This window comes from Cervus elaphus, chromosome 2 (genome assembly GCF_910594005.1).
Source record: "Cervus elaphus chromosome 2, mCerEla1.1, whole genome shotgun sequence".
Classification (NCBI taxonomy): domain Eukaryota; kingdom Metazoa; phylum Chordata; class Mammalia; order Artiodactyla; family Cervidae; genus Cervus; species Cervus elaphus.
In genome coordinates, this window is record NC_057816.1 from 7,829,674 (window position 1) to 7,853,619 (window position 23,946).

The window sequence follows — 23,946 nt, forward strand, 5'->3', positions numbered from 1 at the left end:
GAGCACGCACACCACCGAGTTTCCAATAGAAATTATTCTTTAAGAGGAAAAGCAAAGCTGACAGGTCACTGCATCCCCCAAAGCCTGCAGCAGTAGATGCAGGCTTGAGAAACCTACCTTGAAGACTAAATGTCACTCAGTCCTGGGATCCTGAAAGCTTGGGGCAGCCCCTTGATTTCTAGTCACTTGAGAGGCGGAGATGCTCGTCCAAGCTATTAAAAAACAGGACTGACAGGTTCCCTTGTACCTTGAGTGTGAGAAGTGCTGTCTGGCCACCCGGGGGCTTCCACCCCTGCATGTCCCAGCCTGGGAATGCTGCTCTGAGGTTCGACCAGGGGCCGAGGGCAGCCCCAGAATTCATGCCTTGGTTTGGGTTTTACAGGTTGTGGGGGAGTGGGGGAGTCCTCTCCCAGCCATGATGGGGTTCAGGAGGGCCAACAGGTGTGGCCACCCTCCAGGGGAGGGCCAGCCTCCACCCTTTGGCTTTGCCTCCTCCTCAGCTCCCTACCTGGCCAGGGTCCTGGGTGAAGGCTACCTCTTCAGAGGCTGGACTGGGGTCAGGTCAGGGTTCCAGCTGCCTCCTAGCACTCCTGGAGTCAAGAGACATTTGGGGCAGTCTGCCCACATGGTACCTCAGATCCCAGGGCGCCTGGAGAGGAAGGGGGTCCACTCACTGCCTCAGGGACCCACACAGCAGCTCTGTCTTAAACCTGGAGGTTCCATGTGAGAGCAATAAACAGTTCTTCTGCTCTTTAATAAAAAGATTAACCATGAATCCCATCCTGTTAGCTCAAAGGGGCTGGTCTGAGGATGTGCCCAAGGCCACCTGACTGTGAGAGGATTAGGCAACCCACCCATCCATCCAGCACATTAGGGCAGGAGTTCAAATCCCAGCTCTGCCACTTGCTGGGGCTCATCTGTCCTTTCCTCTCCCAGGTCTGTTTCTTCAGGCACTGAAGGCAGACAGTGACCCCTGCTTCCCAGAGGCAGGGCCCATGGACACCTAACGAGTGGCCGCCTTTCATGAGCACCTCGGGGAGGCTGATGAGGGTGGGAGTGAGGGTGCAAGGAGCCCAACACCCCACCCAATTCCCAGAACAAAGCAGGCAGGACCCACCCTTCCCTGAAGCAGCTCCCAGACTTGGTGGCGTCCAAGGGCCAGAGGGGTGGTGGCCGAGGGGGCTTGGGCCTGGCTTCCTGTGCGCCCAGAAGGATTGATAATTAGAAAACCACGTGGGGCTGCAGCCGCTGTGGCTGTGGGGCGTGGGAGCCCCTCTGGCTTGCAGGAGCAGCACAGAGAGGGTTTTTGGAAGAAAAGCCAGGATGATGAAATCACCATATGTCCACCCATTTGGAGCGTGGACGTTTCAAAGGATACACCCCTGTTGTGCTGGGGTGGGTGGGAGAATGGGCCTGTGAGGCTGCCAAGGACTTGCTTGGGGAATGCGGACCCTCAACCCCACCATCTGCACCAGCCCCTCCCTCCAAGCCACCCTAGCAAACACACTATTTGGGGGGGGGGGGGGGGTGCGGCGGGTGTGTGTGGAGCTTGTGGGATTTTAGTTCCACGACCAGGGATTGAACTCGTGCCATCGGTAGTGAAAGCCCAGAGTCCTAACCACTGGACCACCAGAAATACACACATTTAAGTAAAACCCAGAGTTCTGAGCCATTGTGAAACTCTACATGTGCTCCCAACGCTCCAACCACGTGTTCGTCCTAGAGAGACAAGCTCCAGCCGCCACTGGAGGGCGCTCCCAGTACCACGGACCGCCCATGCCTGAGCTGGAGCCGTTCTCAGTAGCGCACAGAGACGGAGACTCAGAGAGATGGAAATCACTCAACACTAGGCAGGGCTATAGGATCCCAAGGCTGCCCCTCCTTGTTCTCCGGCTCCTGGGCCAGAAGGGGGCGCTGCACTTCCGGCGCGGCCAAGGGCAGGGTTAGCTTGCCATTCTAGTTACCTGCGGGGCACCTGCTGAGAGGCGCTTCTGGGGGCAGGGCTGGGAGAGGCTCATCCCAGTCACCAAGCTGGACCTTGGCCTTGGGGAAAAGGGTGCCACAGATCAGGGTCGGGAGGCCTAAGAAGTGGGTGCGGCTGTGAGCCGGGAGCCTGCCTTGTGTCTGGGCCCCTCCCAGACCCAGAGGGCTATCCTCTGTGGGGGTCAGAAAACCGGGGTTCCCTGCCACTTATTTGCCTTCGTCCTCTTTGGGTCCCTCCCTTATCTGAACCGTCCCTTCTGCCAGGCCTGGGTCATTAAACTGACAGTTTCTAACCATCTAAGACCCTTCTCAGAAGCCTACCCGCATCAAGTCCAGTGCAGGCTGGCCTTTCCTTGTCCCTCCCCAGAGTCTGGGTGCCACACACTGCCCTTCTGCTGCCAGGCACTGGCCTAGGCCTGGAACCCGGGTAAGGAGCGCCAGCCGCCACCCACCTCCCCAGCCTCAAGGTAGCAATCTGTTAATGAGGGAGGGCATTGCTAACTCCCTCCTTCTTGCAGGACCCTAGTGAAGATAACAGATCTACATTCACTTTGAAATGCTAAGAAGCACCATAGGAACGCAAGGTCTGCTGCCCCCAGGGCTGAGTGAGAGCTAGTGCCAGCAACCCCATGCCAAGGGCACTCAGAGGGGAGAGAAGTTATTCGGGGAACAGGTGGCCCTGCAGGAGGCAGTGACCAGAGTGTCGGAGATGGCAGAGGTCTCCTGTTCAGACTCCCTCCTCCGTGGAGTACCCACCTGCTGGTCCAGGGTCCTTGCTACACACAGGGTCAGAGAACAGATCTGCTGGGCAAAGTGGGCCCACGTGCCAAAGCTGTTTCTGACAGCAAGGGAGGACGCTGCTTGTTGAGGCCAGAAGAGGGGTTCAGACACAGAATGAGTCCTGAGGGGCATTCTGGCCTTACAGCTGCAAAGGAATGGGCAGGGTCAGACCCGACCCCCTTTCATGGACAAGGAAACTGAAGCTTGAAACAAGAATGTGACAAAAAAGCGAATACAGGACCAAATAGAATCACATACCTGATGGGTGGGGAGTCCCCAGTGCCAGTCCCTGCTCTGCCCCCGGGAAGACCCCAGCAGAACTCAGTTTTTGGTGTCAGGGGCTCAGTTTTTCCCTCTGCTGTACTGTGGGGATGGAGTCTGACATGCTGGGGGATGGACTTGTTTGAGAATTTGGCTTTCAGAGAGGCTAAAGGTCACAGAGGGAGTGAGCTAGACCCAGAGGCCTCACCTCACGCTGGCCCTAGAGTGCTGACCCCTGGGGCCATAGTGGGGGTGCAGGGATCAAGGTGTCGCAATGGGGCAGAGGAGGAACAGCCCATCTTCCACCAGGACCCTCGCCCTGTGTCTTCAGTTCAGTCGCTCAGTTGTGTCCGACTCTCTGCGACCCCATGGACTGCAGCACGCCAGGCTTCCCTGTCCATCACCAACTCCAGGAGCATACTCAAATTCATGTCCATCGAGTTGATGATGCCATCGTCCCCTTCTCCTCCCGCCTTCAATCTTCAAGACCAGCATCAGGTCTTACTCCTCAGGAAATGGAACTTGGTCCTGTCCTGAGCACCGGGCCCTCCTCTGGTCTCTGGCTCCCCCCTGTGGCTACAGAGGGTGAGAACCCTTCCCGGGAGCCCTTCCTCGGCCCTGGCCTTTAAGGAAGCCTAGCCTGCCTCAGGTGAGAGCCAGGAGTGCTCAACAAGGCCTCCGATCCTTGTCCCCTGCCCCCTCCCAGGAGACACAGAGGCAATGACAGCATCCCCAGATTTGGGTTTGAATCCTGGCTTCCCTTCCCCCACCTGACTGACTTGGGAGAGACAGACCATTGCACAGACCTTGGAGACCTTGGCCCTGCCTCAGGGCAGGTCTCTGAGCAGAGCAAATGGGAGACTGCGAAGGAAGCCCCCTGTGTGCTACCAGGGATGTTCAGTCCAGCTCCACAGACCTTCACAGAGCGGCTCCCTGCTCAACACGGACAAACCAAGGAGGCAGGCAAATCTCCAAAGAGATCTTTTAAAGGAAGAATTTGTTGTCTGAAGCCACTAAAATGCCCCACCCTTGATCCCTCCTCTTGGACAGCCCCATGTCCCCATGGCGTCTAGCCCAGCCCAGCTGGAGACAGCTGGGCAGAAGTCAGAAATATCCCTGGATAGTCCGACCCTCCCCTCTCCCACCTCCTCCGGCCCAGCCTCGACCTCTCCTTGGCCCTCGTCCTTACGTTCCAGGCGGGCCGCCCAAGCTTAAAAAGCCTATGGTGACATTACCAGGCCAGCCCCCTCCAGGATCTAGCTTCGGAGCTTCCTCACCCCTTGGTCCCTCAATTCACCTTCGTCCTTCCCAACCCTGTGCGTCATCTGCCACATGGGTGGAAGCATCCTTGCCTCACCTACCCGTCTCCCAGGTCGGCCGTAACGATGCAAACAAAATTTTGAAATCAGAAACTAGCCAGGGGGCTGGGGGGCGGGGGGGTGTGCCAAGAGGCCGGCATCCCAGGGAGGGAGCGGACTACAACTCCCATCCGGCTTCGGGGCCGCAGGCGTCCCCAGCCCCTCTCCCCACGCTGAGAGGGCAGGCTCTCCGGAGAGGCTGCCCCTGCCCCAGGGGGCGAGGGGAGCTGCAGTGCCCTGGGCATCCCCCACCTAGGACAGGCGCCGGCGAGGGCCCCGGTGGGGCTGGGGCTGGGGCCGCGAGAGGACCCGGTTCCCGTCCGGGGTGCGATGGGACCCCACCCCCGCCCCTACCCCTCTCCTGGCTCCGCCCCGCCCAGGAGTTACTCTTCGGGGCCCGCCCCCCCCACTTCCTGGCCGGGAGCTGGCCCCGCCCCCGCGCGCCTCCGCCCTCCCACCTTCACCTCCAGTCCCGTCTCCCATTGGCCGGGGCACACCTGCCCGTCCGTCGGGGGGCGGGGCGGAGGGTGGGGAGCGGCGTCCAGGTGAGGGCGCGCGGGCGGCAGCGGAGGACGGTGACAGCGGGGAGGGCGGGAGGGTGGGGGGAGGAGGACTCGCGGACCGACCCGCGCACTGATCGACGGACGGACCGACGGGCGGGCATGCGAGCGGCCCGACTCTAGCCCGGGCTCGGGGCTCCGGCCGCAGCCATGGAGCGGCGGCTGCGCGCGCTGGAGCGGCTGGCGCGGGGCGAGGCCGGCGGCGGCCCGGGGCTCGACGGCCTCCTGGATCTGCTGCTGGGGCTGCACCACGAGCTCAGCAGCGCCCCCCTGCGGCGGGAGCGCAATGTGGCGCAGTTCCTGAGCTGGGGTGAGTGGCCCGGGCCGGACCGTGGCGGGCGCGGGGGGTGGGTGGACAGAGGGACACCGCGCAGGGAGCCTCTGCCTCCGTGCTCCCCGCTCGCAGGCCCTCCTGTGAGGAGCCGCACTCCCTCAGGTTCCCCCACCCCATCCCACGGGAGCTGCATTGGCCCTGATAAGTGCCACCGAACCCCCATCCCCCGGCCCTCTCCTTCACCTGCGTTCCTCACCGTCATTCAGATTCACCCACACACTTAGTCCCACTCCCAGAACCTGGCACGTGGGCCCCACACACATCACACACACAGAAACTTGGTGCCAGGTTTCTCCAGACACATGTACACAGCACACGCTCATACAGTCACCTCGGGACCCGTGAGGACACATTCTCACATGGAGACCCTTGTGCATGGGACCCACTGACAAGTACGTCTTCTCTGGCTCCCACCTTCCACGGACACACTGAAACACTCACGGTCAGCTCCTGGAGGGACCCAGGGAGCCCTGCCGACCACCCCACCCACACTGGCTCTGATACACACTTGTCTATGTCCACTCACAGCTCCGTAGCATCCCCCACTCCCACCACACACACACACACACACACACACACACACACTTCCACTTACCCACACACAGGACCACCCAAGACCGGGCACAGTCACTGGCCTCAGACCCTTTGTGGGCAAGTGGCTGACCAGGCCTCCTGAGGGCTGTGCCCCAGGGCTGGGGAAGGGGGCCAGGCTGGAGGTGGGTCTGCACCCTTCCTGGGGTTGACTCACCTGAGTCACCAAGAGTGGCTGGCCCCGGATGACCCTGAAGCCAGTGCCGGCCCCCAGGGCTCTCTAGTTACACCTGGCTGGGCCACGGGGGAAGGCCACGGGGGCCTGGCTTGGAGGGTGGGGTGAGGTGAGTGTTTGCCCAGTGGGCGACTAGCATTCCTGGTATGCCTGAGCTCTGGGCAGGCGCGAAGCCCGGCCTGGCACAGCTGGGGGCCTGTGAGACATGCCCCAGGCCTTCCTCTAGGCTGAGGGCGGTCAGAGGGCCCTCGGCTCTGCTGCCCGCCTCTCTCCCTGGGACTCCCGCATCTTGTGTGTGTGTGTCTGACTGTGTTGTCATCACCCCCATGATGCCCACGTGCTCCTCCCTGCCTGCCTCTGGCACCTCCGCCGTGGACCCCGCATGGGGGCCTGTCTGTTGACATCTCCTGAGGTAACTCGCAGGGCGGTGACTCACTCTGCTCCTGCCTCAACTTGTTCCTGCTCCTGCCCAGAGCCCCCATCCCTGCAGCATGGCGAGGGGACTGGGCAGCCTGTCCTGGGGGCCTGGGTCCTCCTGGCTCTGGGCCCCAGGCTTCAACTCCCGTCTGGTCAATGGGGTAGCTGCCCCCACCTCGGGTTCCCCCTTGGAGGCCTGCAGCTGCTCCTCCCCAGCTATACACACAGACCTAGGAAAGAGACAATTTATTTCGGTAATGAGGTTTCCACACCACCCCTGCTGCGGGGGTTCTGCTTGATAAACCTGTGGAGCAGCTCTCTGTCCCACCCACAGACCTGCCCAGCTGGCAGGGAGTGTACCTGCTGGCAGGGGGAAACTGAGGCAGGGAGCCCAGACTGTAGCGCGCTTGACCCCAGCTGCTCCCCCTCACCTCCCTAAGTCTCCAGGCCCCAATTTCCTCCCCCAGGCATGGGGCTCCTCCAGGCCTGGGAAGGGCCAGGGAGTGGCTGGAGATGTCCTTTCGGGGAGTGTCTGGGGCGGTAAGAAGGAGGTGCTTGGCCAGGTACAGGCCGCGTCCAGAGAGGGAGGCAGGGCTCAGAGTCATAGGGCTTCTCAGGCCTGGAGGAGATCCCGAGTGCTCACGCCCTCAGGTGCCAGCATCGGGTGCCAGAAAAGGTGTCTTGGCCCTGTTATTGAGTCTTGTGCGAACCCTCTTTGTGCCTCCGGACCAAGGAGGCCCCACTCGGGGAGCACAGAGCCTGCCCTCCCAGAGCCCCGCAGAACCGTGCCCTACCTGCCCTCCAGGGCAGCCCCAGGCCTCACTCCACCCAGGTACCTCTGTGCCTACGAGGGACCCACAGCTCCTTGGTGGCATAGAAGCCTCTCTGGGGACAAGGAATGTTGCCAGTCCAGTTTCCCAAGACAGGCTCTGGCCTGGTCCTGCTCAGGGGCCAAGGACCGCAGGCTGGGGGTGGGAATGGTATCCCCATCATTCCAGGGTGACCTGGCCCTCCAGGGTCAGCCCCCAGACAGGGGAGGACTACAAATCCCATCAGCCCCTGGGACAGATGCCACCTGGGAACCATGGATTCAGGGAGATCCAGGGGCCAGGTGGTCAGCAGAGCCAGCACGCAATCTTCCGTGCTTCCTGATCGTGGCTGAATGGGCTGCAGCTCCTGTCAACCCCTTGGCCAGAGGCCATCGCTGGGGAGGTCGTCCCTGCCCTGGCCTCGTGGGAGGGCAGGCGAGAGGGAGCCGGGCCTCCGCACAGGCTCTCTGAGCCCCACTCTGTGCCCTCAGTCGGTCCCTTCGTAGCAAAGGTGAAAGAGCTGCGGCTGCAGAGAGATGACTTTGAGATCTTGAAGGTGATCGGCCGAGGGGCCTTCGGGGAGGTGAGCAGATGTCCCTGGAGTCGGTGGGGGGAGGAAAAAGGTGTTTGCCCCCAGACCGGCGTGACCCCAGTGCTCTCTGTGGCCTCAGGTTGCTGTGGTGAGGCAGAGGGACAGTGGGCAGATTTTTGCCATGAAAATGCTGCACAAATGGGAGATGCTGAAGCGGGCTGAGGTCAGTGCTGGGTTCCGGGGGGACTTGGGGTCCCTGCAGAGGGGAGTCTACAGGCCTCTGAGACCTGCAGGGGAAGCGGCCAGGCATGGCTGCCAAACAGGCAGAGGATCCACCCCCAGCAGCGCGGGTTCCTCCCATCCCTTCCGCACAAGAAGCCTTTCTTAGTAAAAGCAGGGTTGTTCTATTTTTCTTATGATAACACCGAGGCTCAGGCTAACACAGGTGACCTTGATCCCCGTTCCTAGCCTTACTGAGTCTTCCTCCATCCCCTGAACTGGCAAGGTGGGGTTCGTGGGCTCTGATTCCAACCCCACCCACCCCATATTCCCCCAAACTGTTACAGACGGCCTGTTTCCGGGAGGAGCGGGATGTTCTGGTGAAGGGGGACAGCCGCTGGGTGACCGCTCTGCATTATGCTTTCCAAGATGAGGAGTATCTGGTGAGGATGCTCAGAAAGCTGGAGAGGGGGGTGGTGGTTGTTCACTCACTCAGTCATGTACGACTCTTTGCGACCCTGTGGACTGCAGCACACCAGGCTTCCCTGTCCTTCACTAGCTCCCGGGGTTTGCTCAGACTCATGTCCTTTGAGTCAGTGATGCCATCCCTGGGGACAAAGGAGAAGACCTTTGGGGGCCAGAAGCCTTGATTCAAGGAGAGAGAGACCCCTCCTCCTGGGTCTGAGAAGTTTCCACTCCCCACCAGCGCAGGCCTGGAGCCTCTCGCCTGAGCCTTGGCTGGGAGCTGGCCGCCCCAGAGCTGCTGAGAGACATGGCCCTGCCTTTCCAGAGCCCTGCGGGACCCCTGTGAGGTGTGTGGGAGACAGGTGCCCCCCATCTGATTCTTGCCCCCCACCCACCACTGTCTAGTACCTGGTGATGGATTACTACGCTGGAGGGGACCTCCTTACTCTGCTGAGCCGCTTTGAAGACCGCCTCCCGCCCGAGCTGGCGCAGTTCTACCTGGCTGAGATGGTGCTGGCCATCCACTCACTGCATCAGTTGGGCTACGTCCACAGGTGGGGTCCCCAAAGCCCCTGCTGTTTTTGCCAGCCCCTGTTGACACCTCTGGGGAAAGCTGAGCACATATATGCCAAATCCTGTGCTGGGTGCTTCGTATGCAGAGAACCTGTGACTCTTCCCACCCCAAACTTTGTGTCATGGGAGCTACCCTCATCCCATTTTATAGATGAGGAAGTCAGGGCTTAGCATAGGTAAGCACCCAACTTGCGGTGACTCAGCCACTCGGACACTGGGGGAGTCTAGCTCCTGTGTCCCCCACGGCACACTCAGCTGCCTCCAAGGGTCCTCTCCCCAACTTAACCACGGTCTTCCTTCCTGGGAGCCAGGAGGCCCGACCACCATCCTTCCCCCCTTCACACGCTGGCACATGCAGGAACACAAAGTGTGTGCATACACACGCTGGTGTGTGCACATGCACGCACTCACATACCCAGGAACGTGCCTAAATGCATATCCACACTCACAGCTTACTCTCCCTGCCCTCCCCCAGGGATGTCAAGCCAGACAATATCCTGCTGGACATGAACGGGCACATCCGCTTGGCCGACTTTGGCTCCTGCCTACGTCTCAACAACAGTGGCATGGTAAGAGCCCCGCCCCATGTGGGACAGAGGACACCTGGCTGGGAGAGCTCTGAGGGGAATGGGAGCCACCAGGCCTGGTGCGGGCGGCATGAGACTCCCAGGGGAAGGAAGGGCTAAGCCCAGGACCTAGGTGGGGGCACTGGGCCAGCCCAGCCCTAGGGAGTGGGGGAGCTGGGCCCAGATGCGAGGCTGTCTTTGTGGCGCCATCAATATCACCACCCACAGGTGGACTCATCGGTGGCAGTGGGGACACCGGACTACATCTCCCCTGAGATCCTGCAGGCCATGGAGGAGGGCAAGGGCCACTACGGCCCACAGTGCGACTGGTGGTCCCTGGGGGTCTGTGCCTACGAGCTGCTCTTCGGGGAGACGCCCTTCTATGCTGAATCTCTGGTGGAAACCTACGGCAAGATCATGAACCATGAGGTCTGGCTGCCAGGCCCTGGGATTCTGGGAGGGCCGCGGGACTCCTGAGGCTGTGAGGTTGGAGATGCCCTGGGTGGGGGTAGCATTCTGGACACTCACCTGCACCCATCCCCTGGGACCCCAGGACCACCTGCAGTTCCCCCCAGACGTGCCCGATGTGCCGGCCAGTGCCCGAGACCTGATCCGCCAGCTGCTGTGCCGCCAGGAGGACCGTCTGGGCCGCGGAGGGCTGGACGACTTCCGGAACCATCCCTTCTTTGAAGGCGTGGACTGGGAGAGGCTGGCAACCACCACTGCCCCCTACATCCCCGAGCTGCGCGGACCCATGGACACCTCCAACTTTGATGTGGACGATGACACCCTCAACCATCCAGTGAGTGGAGGGACCCACAGCAGCAGGACAACTGCCTGGAGTCTCAGTGTCTGCGGGACCCTCCCCTGCCCCGCAAAGTTCCCCAAAGCAATTGCTGGGCTGGGGATGGAGGCCCATGGGAGTTACGGTTCACCTGGGCTGGTTCATCTGCACTGAAGTGGGTTGTGCCAAGGGAAGGATCATTGACCACAAGTGTCATCCTGTCAACCAGACATCCTATAAGAAGACTCCCAGCAGCACCTGTGTGGCCAGAACCTCAAAGACTTGTGGGAGTTGTAGTCTTTTGAGGGCTCCTGGGTCTCAAGTCTCCACCTGGAGCTGTATTCTTACTCTGACTCTCCTTCCCCACTTTCTGCAGGGAACCCTGCCGCCACCCTCCCACGGGACTTTCTTAGGCCACCACCTGCCATTCGTGGGCTTCACTTACACCTCAGGCAGGTGAGTAGTCCTCACACACCTGGTGGGAAGCTGAGGGCTGCCTGGCCTGGAGAACACTGGGAGCACAGCTCATTAGGACCCCGGGAAAGTGACTGAATGACTCACCTGTATCCACATGAGACAGATGCTTGGGAAGTTTGCTCTGAGCCCCCAGTAGGACAACCCTTCATGTCCTCAAGTTCCTGGTGAGGCTATGACCCCTACCCTATGGGTTCTGCCCCAGTATTTATTCCTCATGGGACCCTTCATGACAGGCTGGGTGTTTAGTGGACTCAGAGCCAGAGATCTAGTACTGCTCCCCGAGCCTCACTTTGTACCTCTGTAAAATGGGTAGATGCTCCCAGCCCAGTTCTGCTTGTAGGGCTGGCCTGAGACTGCAGCGAGGCCCTGAGGGAGTGGGAACTGTGAAGTATAAGCAGATGCCTCTGACCTTTATTCATGAAGTGCTCCCTATGTCCTGGGCCCATATCACTGAGTCCTCTTGACAGCCCTTGCGAGAGCCCCTAGCATCACCTCCCTTTTCCTCTGGGGAAACTGAGACCCTGATATATTAGGTTATTGTTCAAGGTCACACAAACAATAAGGGTCTGTGGAACCAGCACCCAGGGGACTCTGGAACCATTGTCCTGGCCGCCACCCGTGGTACCTGCCTGGGGCCTCCTAAGGGCAAGGTGTGGTCCCATCTGTCTCTCTCCCCAGCCCAAAGCCCAGACTTGGGTACAGAGCTGGTGCGCAGTGGGCGTTTCTTAGATGAATGAATGCTGGATGCTGAAGGATGGAGGAGGCTGGGGGGTGGTTCTCTGCCAATTTGTGTTGCCCTGCTCTCCCCAGTCCCGGCCCCGAGAGCAGCTCTGAGCAGTTGGCTCCCCTGGAGCGGAAGCTCCGCTGTCTGGAGCAGGAGAAGCTAGAGCTGAGCCGGAAGCTCCAAGGTATGGGTGCCATCAGGGCCAGGGCAGGGTGGGTCTGCCCCTGGGGCTGCTGCCGCAGGACGAGCTCCTCAACATTATGGGTGTCCCCACACTGCAGAGGCTCTGCAGTCCCCCTCGGACCATCGGGAGCTGGAGCAGCTGCGGAAGGAAGTGCAGACTCTGCAGGACAGGCTGTCAGGTACCCCGCCCCCAGCACCTCATCTCTTCCCCTCCCCTCATCTTGGGGGCTGAGCTGGTTTCCCAGCACACCTGAGTCCACTGGGTTCCAGTCGTGTCCCTGGGTCTGTACGTGCTGTGTGATCTTAAGGAAATATCTTAAACTCTCTGACTCTGCATATAGAAAATGGACCAAGGAAATCCACGCCCACCCCCACCCCCCAACCCCTGCCCCTAACCAAGCTGGGGTAAGGGTTCCATGAGACACTGCAGGTAGAGCTCCTGGCTGAGGCTGTACGTGCAGGTCTCAGTGACAATTCCTGGCAGAGACGCTGGGGGACAGCAAGGCGGACGGGTGTCCGACTGGCAGCCCAGGCCAGGACAGTGACCTGCGGCAGGAGAGAGATCTGCTCCTCCAGGTGGGGTGTGGTGAGATGGGTGAGTGGCCCAGGGCTGGGTGCTAAGGAGGACCATGCCCTGACTTCTGGCTGGCCTTCCCCTCGCCCACCTGGACCCCAGGAGCTGGCTGAGGCTCAGGCGGGGCAGCAGTCACAGGCGCGGGAGCTTCGAGAGGCCAAGGGGCGGCAGGAGGAGCTGCTCCGGAAGCTGCAGGAGGCCCAGGAGAGAGAGGCAGCCATGGCCAGACAGACCCAAGCCCTGAACTCCCAGCTGGAGGAAGCCCGCGATGCCCAGAGCCAGGTGAGTGATGGGGTGGGTGGGGACAGCAATAGTGCCCTGCCCTCATGACACCTGGTGTGGCGGGAGGAAGCTTGGGGAGCGAGGTTTGAGCTGCTGGGAACACCAAATGCCTTGCACGCCCACTGAGGCTGGCTGAGGCCTAAGCAAGGGAGCAGGTGGGGTGGGCAAGGGTCCACCACTTCCACTCCTGCTGCAGCCAGCAAAGCCCGAGAATCTGGAACAAGGTCAAGAGTTAGGGTGGACAGGGACTTCCCTGGTGGTCTAGTGCTTATGACCACGCTTCCAATGCAGGGGGCACAGGTTCAATCCCTGGTCAGGGAATTAAGATCCCACATGCCGTGGGGAGCTGCCACACACAAAAAAAACAGAGTTGGGGTGGACAAGGTCAGCACTGGCTGACTCTGCACCCCATCCCAGCTGCAAGCTCAGGTGGCCGCCCTGAAGCGAGATGTGACTCAGCTCCAGAGACAGCGGGAACAAAGCCCGGAGAAGGCGTCTACCCAGGTCAAGGTGGTGAGGCCTTACCCTCTGCCCAGTGGCATTTCTCTTAGCCTGACCCCATTCAGGGTCTATCAGGGCCAGGCTCCAGGGGTAGGGTAGGTCACGGCGTCTTGGACCCCTGCCCTGACCCCTCTCTGCATCCTCTAGACCGTCCACACCACCTCTGAGACCAATGGCACGGGATCGCCTGAGGGTGGCGGGCCCCAGGAGACACAGCTGAAGCAGGAGGTGGCCGCGCTGCGTGCACAACTGGAGCAGGCCCGTGACCAGGGGTGAGCTGGGCAGCCGGGGCAGGGGACAGGGTGGGGGCCTGAGCCAGGGGGTCACCCAGTCCTCTTTCTCCCTTGCAGGCCGAGCGGCAAGGAGGCGCTGTGCCGGCTGCAGGAGGAGAACCGGCGGCTGAGCCAAGAGCAGGAGCGGGTGAGTGGGGCAGACAGAGGGTCGGAGAGACCTGAAAGTGGCGGGACAGGTGGGGAGCCGGCTGGGCGGGTGAGCAGAGCTGTCAGGGACGTGGGCCAGATGGGGTGGGTGAGCCAGGCTGGACATGGGCAGGCTCAGGGCTGCTGGGGCCCCCGGGGGCTGATTCCTGCCCGCCTCCCACATGGCACGTCTGTGTCTCTTGAATCTCCTTCCCTCCCAGCTCATGGAAGAGCTGGAGCGGGAACAGCAGAGCAAGCAGAGGCTGGAAGGTGAGCGGCGGGAGACGGAGAGCAACTGGGAGGCCCAGATCGCTGACATCCTCACCTGGTGGGTGCCCGGGGCCTGGGGGCAGGGGCTGAGCCCGGGCAGCGCTGAGGGCATAGGCTCTGACCCTGAGCCCCCTTCCCGATCAGGGTGAATGATGAGAAGGTGTCAAGAGGCTACCTGCAGGCACTGGCCACCAAGATGGCTGAGGAACTGGAGTCCTTGCGGAACGTGGGCACCCAGACTCTCCCTTCCCGGCCGCTGGTGAGCCCCAGGGACACCCGGAGGGAGGGGTGCCGGGAGCCGCACTCCTCAGGTAGGGACACTGAGCTCATGGAAAGTCAGGGACTTGCCTGAGCTCCCGCTGGGCATGCAGCAGAGGTGGGGCTTTGAGCCTGGCCAGGTGGTGTGGTGGGAGGTGGGGGGCCTGGACGACAACCTGGCCCTGGGGGCATTGCACGTTGATGCCCCCTGGCCACCAGGACCACCAGTGGAAGGCACGGAGGCTGCAGAAGATGGAGGCGTCAGCCAGGCTGGAGCTGCAGTCAGCGCTGGAGGCCGAGATCCGGGCCAAGCAAGGCCTGCAGGAGCGGCTGACGCAGGCACAGGAGGCCCAGCTGCGGGCTGAGAGGTGAGGGCAGGGGCCGGTGCGGCGAGGGGCCCAGGACGCAGGTGGTGGCCTGTGGCAAGCCCTCAGGCCTGTGGTGAGCACCCATGTGGTTCTCCCCAGCCGTCTGCAGGAGGCCGAGAAGCGGCACCAGGCCTTGCAGCAGGAGCTGGCGGCGCTGCGGGAGGAGCTGCGGGCGCGTGGGCCGGCGGGTGAGTAGCCGTGCGCAAGCCTGTCTGTCCCGGAGCAAGACCTCCTCTCCAGGTCACCAGGGGGATCAGCCGGGCTGAGGAGACAAGACTCTGTTCCAGACTCTGCTGCCTAATCTGCTGTTAGCTAGTGCTCACTGAGCCCCCACTTTAGGCCACCACCCCCTCCTTCCCCGCCTGCAGTGAGGTGGAAACTGAGGCCCCCACCCTGGCCCCTGCTTTCTAAGGAACAAGTGTTAAGGGCGGGGGGCTCCCTGGTCCCCGTGACACATGCTCTCTGTTTGCAGACACCAAGCCTTCAAACTCCCTGATTCCCTTCCTGTCCTTCCGGAGCTCAGAGGTAAGAACGGGTGTGGGGCTGGCCAGGGAAGACCCCCCGGGAAGGACACAGGCGCGGCCTTGATGCTGCCCCTGTGCCGTTCCCCAGAAGGATTCCGCCAAAGATGCGGGCACCTCCGGAGAGGTGCCGGAGCTGAGGCCGGAGGGCCGCCGCAGCCTGCGGCTGGGGGTGAGCATAGACTGGAGGCCCGCGGTGGGGTGGGGGGGGCTGGGCTGGGCTGGGCTGGGCTGGGCTGGGCTGGGCTGGGCTGGGCTGGGCCCCACCCTCCCCCTGTGCTCAGCTCACCTCTTTGCTCCCTCCCCTGCAGGCCGTGTTCCCCAGGACGCCTGCTGCCACCACACCCCCTGCAGAAAGTCCCCCTGCAAAGGTCAGTGCCCAGCGGGGCGGGGCAGGGGCACCAAGCCATTCTGCCAGGTTTATGAGCTCCCGCTTGGGGTTCCCCGTACCCCCCACCCCGTGCCAGCAGACCACGATGGGAATGGTGATGGTGGCACTGAGTTTTGAGCACGACCAGATCCCCTCGGAGCGCAGCGTTCACACTGCCACCTGGCTCATTCGGTGGTCTTGCCTGAACCTCGGGGTGGCCTGGGGGTCCAAGTGGGGGGCTTGGGGGCCTTGGGTTAAGGTCAGGAGTAATGGGTAATGGGCCTGTCCCCCTCGCCAGCCCGGCTCACACACGCTGCGTCCCCGGAGCTTCCCATCCCCCACCAAGTGTCTCCGCTGCACCTCGCTGATGCTGGGCCTGGGCCGCCAGGGCCTAGGCTGTGACGGTGAGACCCTCAGCGCCCCCTGCTCACCGGCCTCCCCTGTGCCAGCCACAGCCCCCGGGTGTGGGGAAGGGGGAGTGGCCCCCATCCTGCTGCACCAGGCGCCCCCCCCGTCTCATCAACATTTCCCACTGCTGCTCAGTTTTCTTTTTCTTTTCTCCCTTCACGGGGAACTGGCGACGGCTCGGGGCCGTGACAGCCTGAGGGGCGCTGGGCTGGGGCTGCCCGGGGTCCCCGCTCCCCGGCGGTCCCCTGCCCGCCTCACGCCGCCTCCTGCTTTCCCCACAGTCTGCGGCTACTTCTGTCACCCGACTTGTGCCCCACAGGCCCCCCCCTGCCCTGTGCCCCCTGACCTCCTCCACACAGCCCTGGGAGTGCACCCCGAAACGGGCACGGGCACCGCCTACGAGGGCTTCCTGTCGGTGAGCCGGCGCTGGGGGAGGGGCGGGCGGACAGGCAGGGGGCCGGGGCCTGGTGGGACCTTCGTGCCTGCCTGCCTTCCCCCAGGTGCCACGGCCCTCGGGTGTCCGGCGGGGCTGGCAGCGAGTGTTCGCCGCCCTCAGCGACTCGCGCCTGCTGCTCTTCGATGCCCCAGACCCGAAGCTCAGCCCAGCCAGCGGGGCCCTCCTGCAGGCTCTGGATCTGAGGTGGGTGCCAGGCTGTAGCTGGGGGCAGGGGCCGGGGGTCGAGGGGGCGGCTGGGGCCGGCAGACCTCTGACCTGCTCTGTGAACCTCCCAGGGACCCCCAGTTCTCAGCCGCCCCTGTCCTGGCCCCTGATGTTATCCACGCCCAATCCAAGGACCTGCCTCGCATCTTTAGGGTGAGTTCAGGGATGGGATGGGCCAGACCTCTGTCTGCCTCTGTGCTGGGCCCACTCCAGCTGCTCTTCTCCATCGCCACGGCTGCCCCCTTCATCCTGCACCCCATGCCTCCATTCCTGTCTGTGTGGCTACACTTTGCCCTGCAGTGCAGAATTTTCCACACATGAAGCTGACTGTGCCCAGCCTTGTTTAGGGCCCTTTGGTGGCTCCCCATCGCCCTCAGGGTGCTCCTAACCGTAGCCTTGCAGCCCCACATTTCGGACCCTGCCGGCTCCCTGCCCCTCCCTGACTCTGAACACTCCTGGTTACTCCACTCGTCCCCCAGGCTCCAGCAGAAACGTCTCTTCCCCTGGGAGTTCGTCTCTCACGCTTAGCCTGGGTGAGCGGGCCCCACCCTGTGTTCCCGCGAGGCCCTGTCCTGCCCTCTCGGTGGCCCTGGTCCCAGGGCTCTGGAGTTGTCCCCGTGCTTGTGTGACCACCCCGCCTGGCTTATCACCTGCTGCCAGACAGCGCCTGACACTGCGCTGGGCAGGCCCAGCTGGTGCTACAGGGCATCAGCGATGGACAGAGGGACGGGAGGAAGGAGAGCTGGCTCCCGGCGCTCTGCCCTCCAGCCTGGGTTCCCCCCCAACCCACCCGTAGGTGACGGCCTCCCAGCTGACCGTGCCGCCCGCCACGTGCACCGTGCTGCTGCTGGCGGACAGCGAGGGCGAGCGGGAGCGCTGGCTGCAGGTGCTGGGCGAACTGCAGCGGCTGCTGCTGGACGCGCGGCCCCGGCCCCGGCCTGTGTACACCCTGAAGGAGGCCTACGACAACGGGCTGCCGCTGCTGCCCCACGCACTCTGCGCCGCCGTCGTTGGTGAGCCTCACGCGGAGGGGGCGCCGGCCTGCCGTGGTCACTCGGGCCACGGTCACTGCCCAGTCCCTGCAGCCCTGGGCTGTGGACCCTCTTGCACACGTGTCCTCCTCGCCACTCCTCTGGGCATGGCTGTGAGGGACCTGGGCTGGGGTGGGGCGCCTAGCTTCTGCCACTTTTTGTGCCTCCCTTTCTGCTTAAGAATCTCAAGTGAGTGTAAAGAGCCAAGGCTTTAGTAAGAGATAAAGGAGGTTCCCCTCCAGGCTCTCAGCAGCCGCCAGGTGACAGGGCAGCCTCACACTGTCCGCTGTGGGGCTTCTGCGTTCACCCGGAGCCTCGTGCACAGTGGGGCCTCTGCAGCAGACCACTGGGGAACAGAAGAGGCTCCCTGGCTGCCCCCGGCAGCTGGGGCTGGGGCTTCTCCCTGCCGTCACACAGGACGGAGCCACGGGAGACAGGCCCTGCGTCCTCCAAGTCCCCTGTGTCAGCCTGGAGCCAGGGGACAAGGGCATTTATTGAGCAGAGGTGGCTGTGAGCTTAATGCTCACCCTGCGATGCTTCATCTCTTTGCAGCCTCATAGCAGCTCTGTGAGAAAGGTACCATTATCAGCCCCATTTTACCAAGGCTGCGAGAGATGACGTGACTTACCCCCAGATCCCACAGCTCAGGGTGGGAGAGGCCTCTCATCCTGACTCCTGGCCCCGGGGCACTTCCCCATTAGCGCCAGCCTGGATTCGAGGACAGAAAGGTCCAGGGACGGTGGGACTGTCAGTGGGATTGTCCTCTCCAAGTCCTCGGCAGGGGCAGGCAGACTGCCCAATCTCCTACCTCTTTGGATGGGCCTTCTGACCCCTGACCCTCTCCCTCCCTCCACCAGACCAGGAACGCCTTGCTCTGGGCACCGAGGAAGGGCTGTTTGTGATCCATCTGCACAGTAACGGTACCCGCCGGGCGGGCCAGGGTGGGCGTGGGCGGGGTCAGCCCTCAGGGACAGAGGAGGCTGCGCCCCGGGTGCCCCTCACCCACCTGCTGGTGACACTCTCCCTTGCCAACCCCGCAGACATCTTCCAGGTGGGCGAGTGCCGGCGGGTGCAGCGGCTGGCCGTGAGCCCCGCTGCGGGCCTTCTGGTCGCACTGTGTGGCCGAGGCCCCAGCGTGCGCCTCTTTGCCCTGGCAGAGCTGGAGAACGTGGAGGCGGCTGGCGCCAAGATCCCCGAGTCTCGAGGCTGCCAGGCCCTGGCGGCCGGGCGCATCCTGCAGGCCCGCACCCCCGTGCTCTGCGTTGCGGTCAAGCGCCAGGTGCTCTGCTACCAGCTGGGCCCAGGCCCGGGGCCCTGGCAGCGCCGCATCCGTGAGCTGCAGGCACCAGCCCCTGTGCAGAGCCTGGGGCTGCTGGGCGATCGGCTGTGCGTGGGCGCGGCTGGCACCTTTGCCCTCTACCCGCTGCTCAACGAGGCAGCGCCCTTAGCGCTGGGGGCCGGTCTTGTGCCTGAGGAGCTGCCCCCATCCCGCGGGGGCCTGGGTGAGGCCCTGGGCGCCGTGGAGCTCAGCCTCAGTGAGTTCCTGCTGCTCTTCACCACCGCCGGGGTCTACGTGGACAGCGCCGGCCGCAAGTCTCGCATGCAAGAGCTGCTGTGGCCAGCAGCACCCACAGGCTGGGGTGAGGCCTGTGGAGGGGCAGGCTGGGTGGGGCCTGGTATCAGAGGAAGATAGGTTCCTGCCCAAATTCCTGAGCTTGGATTTGGAGACCAGTATGTGCCCTCCTGCCTGACACACCCTTGGTGGCTTGTACGGGATCTTCCTTCCTTCATCTTCCTCTTGCACGGGACCTTGCTTTCATTCAAGCTCTTCCCCTGCCTGAACTACTGTCCTTTTTGTAACAGGCCACCTCTTCAGTTTGCAAGTCCAGCCCCAGGGTCTAGAGCTAGTGGGCCCTCCATAAATGACCCCGGTGATTGCTGTCAGTTTCATTACCGCTTTTACACTCCTCCCCCCGCCCCCACATTGGTCCTTTGCTCCTTTTTGCTCCCCCACCTCCATTCAGATCTCTGCCCTGACTCCCAGCACCTTCTTATCACAATGACTGGTTTGGTACATGGGGGGCCTGCAGTGCTTCATCACATCCAGCACGCAGCCCAGGCAAGCATCCCCCAGGAGCTATCATGTTTGGAGGAATGAATGAGTGAACAGGGCAGCAGGGGAGACTCAAACGTCTACAGGTAGCTGATGTGTTGGGCTACAGGCTGGAAGAGAGGGACAATGCTCCTTTCACAGTCGCCCTTCTGGGGTGGGGCCTGTGGGTTGGGTGTAGCACAGACACTGTTGTGTAGGCGTTGGATCCAGACTGCCCGGGGCCAGTTCCCAGCTCTCACTCACCACAAAGAGAGACTTAGCTCTGGGGTTTCCGTCATCTGTAAGTTAGGGACGATAACATTACCTGCCTAGAGTTGTTTGAGAACTAAAGGAGGAAAAATACGCCACATGGTTACAGAGGGCCTGACATGGCTTAGAGTGAGTGCTCCCTGTTGGTTCTGTCTGACTTGCTGTGGAGCGTGGGTGGGGCAACCCAGAAGTTACAGCGCTGTGACAGTGCCCAGGGTGAGCCCTAGGATACAGCCCAGAGAGGTGCCTGACTTGCCTGGGGCCGCACGCAGAGTATCCCACCCTGGTTATGCAGGTTATGCAGCCCCCTACCTGACAGTGTTCAGCGAGAATGCCATCGACGTGTTCGATGTGAGGAGGGCAGAATGGGTCCAGACCGTGCCACTCAAGAAGGTGAGTGCGGGGACTTCCCTGATAGTCCAGTAGCTAAGACTCTGCGCTCCCAATGCAGGAAGCCTGGGTTCAATCCCTAGTCAGGGAACTAGATCCCACGCGCTGCAACTAAGATCCAATGCAGTGAAATAAATTGATTAAAATTTTAAAAGTGAGGCCTGCCCAGGCCCCTGGGGCTGGACTGGGGTGCGGTTGGCTAACATGGTGTGACCTCCGTGCCTGCTGCCTCAGGTGCGACCCCTGAACCCAGAGGGCTCCCTGTTCCTCTTTGGTACCGAGAAGGTCCGCCTGACCTACCTCCGGAACCCGCTGGCAGGTGAGGGAGTGCGGGGCTGGGAGGAAGGGGTTGTGACCCTGAGCACCAGCTGACTGGGGCCGTGGCGCCTTGGGAGCACCGCCCAGCTCTCTGCTTCTCTGGCAGAGAAGGACGAGTTCGACATCCCCAACCTCACGGACAACAGCCGGCGCCAGCTCTTCCGCACCAAGAGCAAGCGACGCTTCTTCTTCCGCGTGTCGGAGGAGCTGCTGCAGCAGCAGCGCAGGTGCGCGTGCGCGTGCGCGTGTGGCGGGTGGGCGGGGCCTCCCGCTTTGGGGGCGGGGCGAACCCAAGCCTTCCTTCCTGGAGAGGTGTTACCTTTGCGGCTCACCTCCCTTCCCCCACCCCCGTAGGGAGATGCTGAAGGACCCTTTCGTGCGCTCCAAGCTCATCTCAACGCCCACCAACTTCAACCACCTGGTGCACGTGGGCCCTGCAGACGGGAGACCCAGCGCCAGGGACCTGCCCCCGGTGGTGAGTTATGAGTCCTCTGGAGCCGATCACCAGCCTCTCCTGACCTGGGTCCCCGGACCTCCGCACGTCCGGGCCATGTGCAGTTCGTGCGACCTGGTCCCAGCCCTTCGCGCTGTCCCCTCACAGGCTGCGGAAGAGAAGGCACGAGGTGCCCGCGGCTCTGGCCCGCAGCGGCCCCACAGCTTCTCCGAGGCCTCGCGGCGCCCAGCCTCCATGGGCAGTGACGGCCTCGCTAAAGACGCAGACCCCAGTAAGGACAGCCTCACCGCCTCCGCTACCTCTGCGTCCCTCCCCCATGTTGTCACCCCCTTTGGACGCTTCAAATCTGACCCTGGATTTTCGTCCCCTCGCTCATCCTGCTCCTGGAGCAGTGAAGAGGAAGCCTTGGACTTCTCTGTCCAGCGAATCTGTGTCCTGCCCCCAGGGATCTCTGAGCCCTGCGGTCTCCCTGATACAGGTGAGCCTCCCCCCTTCTGTCTTGTGCTGGGACCTGAGGCCAGAGAACAAGCTGAGGCTACCCCTGCCTTGGATGCTAAGAGATGCTGACTCCCCCTGTCTAACCCCTTAGTGGGTCCCACCTGCCTGGAAGCAGGTCAGCCTAGGCCTGACTGTCTTGGCTCTGACTGTCTCAGCAGTGTGGCCCCAGGTGACATGCCCAGCCTCCCTGAGCTTGTCTCACCTGTAAAATGCAGTTATCATTATGAGACCTGTGTCAGGGGAAGAATCCTGAGCACAGTGCCTGGCACAAAGGGAGAGCACCGCAGAAGGGGAGCTCTTGGAATTCTGAGCACAGGCCCAGCCCTCGGGCAAGAGGTCAGAGGAGGGAGCAGTCCACTCTGGCTGGGGACCCGGAAGATCTAAGGATTTGGGAAGTCATCCGCTCACCCTCCAGCCCTGTCTCCATCTGCCACCCCCATTGCAACCATAGCAGGTCACTCAAAGCCCTGCGACCGCCGTGTTCTCTCACACCTCCAGGCCCTTATCCCTGCCATCCCTGCTGCTCCTCTTGGAATGCCCTTTCCGGTCCTCCACCTGATTAAGGCTCAGGCCATGCTCAAGGCTCTGCACCAATATCACCTTCTCCAAAGACCACTTGGCTACCTGGTCAGGTGGTCACTGCCTCCCTGGGGCGGGTGCCATCTCTGACCCCCTCCTCCCTCCACCCTGTCCTTGTCCACCCTGCTGTGCTCTCGTTTTCCTCTGAGGTCCTTGATCGCGAGGGTCAAGTTTGTCTTCTGCCTGGAGTAAAGCCTATTTGTTGATTGAATGTAGAATGAGCGAATGAACAGATGGGTCCTGGGAAAGCCTCTGAGAGGGGCTGACCTGGTAAGAGAGGAGTCCTGCTTTTCTCTTTCAACCCTGACTTCCGTTTCTTTCCCCCTCCAGGTCTCAGAACGACCCCGGAGCCTCCCCCCAGCCCCTGAATCTGAGAGCTCCCCTTGACGTCCTCTGGCAGGGCCCAATTCCCTATCCCAGGACCCAGAGAGACATGAGGGAGCAAGGAGCTTGAGGAATGCCAAACTCCGGCTGGTCCGGGACATGTGGAAATTGGACTCAGGGAGGGTCTGGGCTGGGCATCCATGGCCTGGGTTTCCAGGCCCCTGCGGGCGGGATAGGGGTGGGGGTCTAACTCCCAGCCCTCATCCTGCCCTTCCCTCTGCTTGCAACCCCAACCTGTGCTAGCCACAAGGAATAGGATGGCCCCCTCCATTCTGGGGGCCCCTCTGCCCCATCATCCAGGGGTAATTGTGCCAAAGCTCTCATCTCCAGGGCCAAGCCCCAGGAGGCCTATGAGAGTCCGGATGAGGGACAGAGAAGGGCTGGACCCCTGGGAGCAAGTCGGGGTCTTGGCTGTGAACTAATGCCCAGCAAGGGCGAGTAGGGGCATATCCCAGTCTCCACTCAGGGGCAGGACAAGGAAGATAGACTCTGATCCAGAGTCCGAGGTAGAGAAGGAGAGAGGATGTCGGTGAAGGTAGTGAGAGGGTCAGGAGAGGAAAGGAAGTGCAATAGGAGAGGATAGTGATCGGAAGGAAGTGAGAGCCAGCCAGAGGAGAAGGCGAAGAAGAGAAGGATAAAGGAGGAGCAGTGGAGAAGAGAGAGGCCAGAGGAAAGGGCTGGAGGGAGTGGGAGCTGGGAGAGCACAGACCCAGGCCCCTTCGCTCTGCAGGGAGCCGGTGGGGGCCGGAAGAGGGAGGGGCCCCAAGAGCCAGCTAGCATCCATCAGCCATCTAATCCGTCCAGGAGGAAGCAAACCCCAGCCAGGGATGGGATGGTGGGTATTTATAAGGGCTACTTGGTGGGAGGTGGGCACCCTATGGGTCTCCAGGCACACTCTGGCCCTTCCCAGAAAGGGGACGGGTCCTTTTTCTCAAAGCTTCAACCACCTGTGTATTAGGGGATCATAGGAGTATTTTATTATTGATCACAGTCATTATTATTTTATTATAATACTATTTTTATTAAACGTCCCCCTATGGTTGAGTAGGGGGCAAAATAAGTATTTATCTTCTCAAATGCCATATGCCCGGGAGGGATCAACCCTGACGCTCTGTGAGGCAGTAAGAAACCAATAAAAACAGCTTTGTAAGCTGCTGGCCTGCCCGCCTGGATCTGTCTTCCTGGGGTTCAGAAAACAGAGGGATCAGGGAGGAGGGAGGGGATCAGGGACAATTAAAGACCAGGTTGTCTTCCTGTGTCTTCACAAATCAGATGATGTTCACATGGGGGGGAAATGAGAGTTTGAAAGTGAAGGGACAGGGACTTCCCTGGTGGCCTCATGGCTAAGACTGTGAACTCCCAATGCAGGGGACCTGGATTCTATCCCTGGTCAGGGAACTAGACCCCACATGCTGTAGTTAAAGATCCTGCATCCCGGGGCAGCCAAGTAGATAATTTTTTTTTTTTTTAAGTCATAATATAAGTGAAAGGGCGGTTTACAAAAGTG

At 61.8% G+C, this 23,946-nt stretch overlaps 1 protein-coding gene across 8 annotated transcripts; it reads left to right on the plus strand.

Moving 5' to 3' along the window:
- The first annotated feature begins 4,865 nt into the window (after positions 1-4,865).
- On the plus strand, positions 4,866-23,596 carry CDC42BPG (CDC42 binding protein kinase gamma). 8 transcript variants are annotated; one of them, XM_043927630.1, is made up of 38 exons: positions 4,874-5,252; positions 7,760-7,851; positions 7,940-8,023; positions 8,367-8,462; positions 8,890-9,038; positions 9,533-9,626; positions 9,852-10,052; positions 10,177-10,425; positions 10,784-10,863; positions 11,695-11,792; positions 11,890-11,970; positions 12,276-12,367; positions 12,468-12,647; positions 13,065-13,160; positions 13,296-13,420; positions 13,499-13,568; positions 13,789-13,895; positions 13,982-14,096; positions 14,315-14,463; positions 14,563-14,651; positions 14,936-14,988; positions 15,076-15,156; positions 15,296-15,355; positions 15,653-15,758; positions 16,044-16,177; positions 16,263-16,402; positions 16,495-16,576; positions 16,903-16,956; positions 17,220-17,436; positions 18,312-18,374; positions 18,495-19,094; positions 20,112-20,209; positions 20,441-20,525; positions 20,631-20,751; positions 20,879-20,999; positions 21,126-21,249; positions 21,371-21,456; positions 22,386-23,596. In XM_043927630.1, the coding sequence occupies exons 1-38, from the start codon at positions 5,093-5,095 to the stop codon at positions 22,440-22,442; spliced, it is 4,689 nt and encodes a 1,562-aa protein (XP_043783565.1). In that variant the 5' UTR covers positions 4,874-5,092; the 3' UTR covers positions 22,443-23,596. The 8 variants fall into 8 exon arrangements, with proteins under 8 accessions (XP_043783529.1, XP_043783509.1, XP_043783538.1 ...); XM_043927594.1 differs by having other exon boundaries at positions 4,866-5,252; positions 15,079-15,156; positions 21,126-21,456; XM_043927574.1 differs by having other exon boundaries at positions 4,868-5,252; positions 21,126-21,456.
- Positions 23,597-23,946: the final 350 nt, after the last annotated feature.

Coding starts and splice junctions, on each gene's coding strand:
- CDC42BPG (XM_043927574.1), top strand. CDS start 5,093: ATGGAGCGGCGGCTGCGCGCGCTGGAGCGGCTGGCGCGGGGCGAGGCC. Junction 13,161..13,295: donor CGTCTACCCAGGTCAAGGTG/GTGAGGCCTTAC, acceptor TGCATCCTCTAG/ACCGTCCACACCACCTCTGA. Junction 17,437..18,311: donor ACTCTGCGCCGCCGTCGTTG/GTGAGCCTCACG, acceptor TCCCTCCACCAG/ACCAGGAACGCCTTGCTCTG.